At 48.9% G+C, this 4,566-nt stretch overlaps 1 protein-coding gene across 1 annotated transcript; it reads right to left on the bottom strand.

The window, feature by feature from the left end:
- Positions 1–1,418: 1,418 nt before the first annotated feature.
- On the bottom strand, positions 1,419–4,256 carry LOC134160760 (cytochrome b-c1 complex subunit Rieske, mitochondrial). The gene is made up of 2 exons (XM_062613077.1): positions 3,978–4,256; positions 1,419–2,194 (listed from the first exon to the last, which is right to left on the bottom strand). Exons 1-2 carry the CDS (start codon positions 4,186–4,188, stop codon positions 1,584–1,586), a joined length of 822 nt encoding a protein of 273 aa, XP_062469061.1. The 5' UTR covers positions 4,189–4,256; the 3' UTR covers positions 1,419–1,583.
- Between the last annotated feature and the right edge of the window lie 310 nt (positions 4,257–4,566).

The raw sequence follows: 4,566 nt of genomic DNA, 5'->3' as shown, positions 1-4,566 counted from the left end.
CAGACACAAATTACAGTTACTTAGGTACAAGTTTGGCACCATCTCTTTCAGTACTGGTTTAGCACAATTCATTATAGCAAAAAAAAAAATAAATTCTCAAGAATGTTTTCGTGGACATAGTGGTAAGGTGTAAAGCTCAAATTCATGGAACAGTGTAAAACATATACGTGAGATCTGCAGTGGTCATCTGTGGTCTCAGTCACTGAATTGCCTGAGAACAGGTGACCCAAGTGCATCAATATTCTCATTAATCATATTGAAAACCTGGGGGCTAACCCAACTGTCAGCACAGCTTTATGTGAGCTATGTGCAGCTGAACATTCCAGACCAGGGAATTCTGAGGATTTTATTACCTATTTTGCAACTGGAGGAAGCACGTTAATGCAGTGCAAGACGGAAGTGTTCACAAAATAGTAGTGAAGAATGGGAAGTAAACAGGAAGTGCAGGATAGGCTGGTGTCTTCTGGTTTGGTTTTTGGGACAGCAGACCCTATTTTGGTCTTGTGCACTGCTGACAAGCTAGTTTATAGCCTAGCTTTGTACTGGCGGGACCAATGCTGTTTAAATGGTCTGGTTTGGGCTGCATTTGTTTCTCTGTTTTGTCAAGTCAATTGCAAGGTAAAAGAGGCTTCAAAGTTTTGGCTTCATTTGGCTTATCCTGCCAGCATGTGAAGTGATAATGTTCACACAAATCAGTGAGTCCGATGGCATCTCATTCTTTGGCTATATTTAACCCTAGAGTTAATATAGGTTATTAACTCTAGTTAATAGAGTCCAGAGCCAGGAGATCTTAAGATTTGATTTTCACTCTTTGTAAAATTTGGTTTCCCTTTTTCCTTCTTCTACTCAACTTACTGCATTTGGGAAAGTGACAAGTACCTCCCAGTGTCCCAAACACATAGCTAAAGATCCCTGAGCTGATGTTTAGGTATGTGCGAGATCAAGCATTACCTGCAAGTATAAAAACTGTGATTCTAACATGACATGCTGATTTTTGTCCACATCATCATAAAATTACATTGCTGTTATTCCAGCTAAACAATTATAAGCTGCTCTGAACAATGTAAATGAATTTTCTTTCTGGGACGTTTTTAATTACTTTTTCCTTCACTTCCTTTGAAAACAAAAACACATTGGAAGGAACAGGATGGCATCTCATAGGTTTCTACACTGAAACCTTCTCCAAACTGTCAGAAGTTCATAGCAAGATCTTTTTCAGATGTTCCTTCCCATAATGCAGTAAAAACAACAGAAAGTACAAATAATGAAAATAGGAAGCAATGGCTTTGTAGTTCAGACTGTCCTAGAGCAGCTGCCCTTCAGGAGGGCTCTATAAACATACTCAGTTCTGCTGCAGTATCTCCTTGATTAGACACACCAGTCCACACACAAACACACGTTACTGTAAGTCAGGAACATGGGCTCACTCCAAGTTTTTATTTAAAATTGAACACAGAAGTACTCAAACATCATCTGGTTGAGAACCTAGACAGCTAGTATGGTTTTACAGAACTCCACAATTTCAGTTAACCCTTCTGAGTGCACATTCATGGGAACATGAAGGTGAGTGAGCATACCATTACTCAGCCCACAACCACCACATCCTCACTCAGGAACTGGTAAGTGGGAACCTCGAGGTTGTAGGGAGCAGGGCCTTTCCTGATTCTGCCAGAGGCATCATAGTGTGACCCATGGCAAGGGCAGTAATACCCTCCAAAATCCCCCGAGTTGGCGATGGGCACACAACCAAGATGGGTGCAGACACCCACGAGTATGACCCATTCTGGCTTCTTAACTCTGTCTAAGTCATGCTGCGGATCCCTCAAGGTAGCCAGATCAACTTGAGCTTCCTGATCAATCTCTGCCTGGGTTCTGTGACGCACAAAAAGTGGCTTCCCTCTCCACTTGAAAGCCATGTTCTTGCCTTCTGGAATGTCAGATAACTTGATCTCAATCTTTGACAGCGCTAGCACATCAGCAGAAGCACTCAGGCTGGAAATAAACTGGGTGACAACATTCTTAGCAGTATAGGCAGTTGCTACACACGCTGTTGCGGTGATAAGGTACGAAAACCCTCTCCTAGATTCACTGCTGCTTTGAGAAGATGTGGTGGGATCTAGCACGTCTTGGCGACGATAGGCAGAGAAGTCAGGTACTGCAACATCGTTATGGACGCAACGAACAGTGGCGGGTGCTGCAAGAGAAGGAATATGGAATTACAAACCTTTTAGGCAAAAAATACAACAATGTATTTTGAGTTGTAGCTTTTAAATTTCTTTTGTGAAATGGGTAGAAGCTACTCCACAGTCTAAGTATGATTCCGCTAATGAAGTTGTAAGAAAATGGTTTCCAGAAGGTATTTTTGGTAGATGAACAGGTGATTTGTGAAACTGTTTTACCTATTTGAAAATTACACAGAGCCCAGTAAGGACACAGACAAATCTGAGAGAAGTTCTGTGTTAAAAAGGAACCATTTTTTCAGAAGATTTCAAGCAAAAACTCCTGTAGGACATGATGTCCAGACAAGATAGACCTGTTTTCTGTTCAGATGTTTCCCTGGAAAAAAACTGCTATGAAGAAATTTGCTATGAAGAAGTTTGCGCATCTGTAGCTTAACATGTTGGTGCTTTTGACCCAAGAAACTTCTATGCCATAAATCATCCAAAGCACACAGCTGAGCATTTTAAAATCAAATATACAGTATCAGACATCCCCATTTGTATTAAACTGTGTCAGAACTAACTGCTCCAGTAAACAGTTTGTAAGCCTGCAGACCTTTACTTGCCATGCTCACTTCATACAAGGATTTGAGGATAAAGCTAATAACTACCCAACATCCAAAGTTTTAAAGTGTCAAAGCTGGATGCTAAACTAACAAGATGTGAGGTCTAAACCATGCAGTCTTCCCTTAGCTTCTGCAGCAAAAGCAAGCTGCTTCCCCCAAGGAAAATCTGTGAACCCAAGATGGAATGCGTTATCTGCCTGTCCAGCTGAATTCAGGACACTAATGTGCAACCTCTGTTGTCTAAAAAGGATTAGTTGTTTTTTATTGTCTTCTAGCAGTTGGTACAAAGCTATCAAAGGTTAATAAAAACCATTCCCTCACAGTACTTAACATTTTAAGTACTCTCAGGGATTTATATGCAATAAATATTTACATTTATTTACAAGTAACTCAGCACAGTTACCTGTAGGATTTACTGTAGGATCACAACTGCAGAGAAATAAAACTGACATTCAAAATCCTGAGAGTAAACCATACTAACCGATTTCAGTATCAAGACTTAACTGTTTTAGATTTAGTAACAAGCAAAATACTAACTTCTAAAAGCTCTTTACGTTCTGTTAAAAGCGTGCTTGGTGTTAATACACACTAAGGCTAAATGCCAGCTACGTTAGCGATGGATTAGCAGAATTCTCGGCCTTGCGGGCAGGGCCAGGCGAGCTCCCAGCCCTGCGCACACACACCAAGTGAACCGCTGCTGCAAGGACTCCGCACCCTCCCCTGGCTGGTGCTCCTTCCCACCGCTGCTGCAGCGCGGGGAGGAACAGTTCCAGCAAGGAAAGAGTGACAGTTCGCCATAGCGAGTGCACGGCCCGACCTGTCCTGTGCCCCACAGCCCCGTGTGCTCTCGCTGGACATCTCTGCTCGGCTGTCCCGATCGAACTGAACGAACGGAACGCTCCTACCGAAGCGCACGATAAACACCCACGCGAGAGCCGCAGCACGGAACGCCGCTGCCGCGAGCGCGTTACCGCAGCGGTGTCAGCTCGGAGCACAGCCTGACCCGCCGCCGCCCCTGACCTAACGGCTCCGCTCGCCGCCCGGGCCCGCCCCGCAGCCGCTTTCCCGCCGGGCGCAGAACGTTCACGGCCGTGCGGTGCCACCGAAACCCCAGGCCCGCGCCAAGGCTGCGGCTGCGCCCGGCTCCCGCCCGCCCCGAGCGGCTCCCCCGGCCCCGGCCCCGGCCCCGCACCGTTGAGGCTGGCGCCGGCAAGCAGCCCCCCCCGGGCAGACAGTCCGCTCAGGGACTCCCGGCACAGCAGCGGCCGCCTCAGGTCCAGCGGCACCTTCTCGGCCCCACGCGCCACGGCCGCCGCCAGCGGCTTCCTCGGTCCGGGCACGGCGTGCGCCGCGGCGGACAGGAAGGGCGCGAAGGGCCCGGCGCGGGCAGCCACGGACAACATGGCGTCAGCGGCACGACCGGTCACCGCCGCGACCTTCCGCCAGCAGGGCGCCAGGCGCACGCGCGAACGTCACGCCGTCGGTGACGGCCTCGTACGTCAAGGCGCGGGGGCGGGCTCGCTGCGCGTGCACGTGACGCGGCGGGGGCGGGGCGGGGCGGGGCGGTTGTTCATCCGGAACGGGAGCGGTGCGGGGGGGGGGAGGGGGAGGGCAGCGGCCGGGACCGCGCCAGGGCTGAGCGGGCTCCTTGGCGCCGGGCTGCGTGCGCTGTGCGCGTGCGCGTGCGGATGCATACGTGTGCGCGCGCGCGTGTATGTGTGTGTGTGTGTGTGCGTGCGTGTGCATACGCGTGCGCGTGTGTGTGCGTGCGTGCATGCGCG

Source organism: Pezoporus occidentalis, unplaced genomic scaffold, assembly GCF_034315485.1.
Source record: "Pezoporus occidentalis ecotype Australia unplaced genomic scaffold, CSIRO_AGI_Poc_V1 ctg163, whole genome shotgun sequence".
Classification (NCBI taxonomy): Eukaryota; Metazoa; Chordata; class Aves; order Psittaciformes; family Psittacidae; genus Pezoporus; species Pezoporus occidentalis.
The sequence above is the reverse complement of the archived record's forward strand: the minus strand, read 5'-3'. Positions and strand labels throughout refer to the sequence as shown.

Bases quoted from the DNA above. Each gene is read 5' to 3' on its own strand.
- LOC134160760 (XM_062613077.1), bottom strand. From the start codon at position 4,188: ATGTTGTCCGTGGCTGCCCGCGCCGGGCCCTTCGCGCCCTTCCTGTCC. The intron at 2,195-3,977 runs GTGCGGGGCCGG...CTTCTCTTGCAG, and splicing joins TGCCGGCGCCAGCCTCAACG to CACCCGCCACTGTTCGTTGC.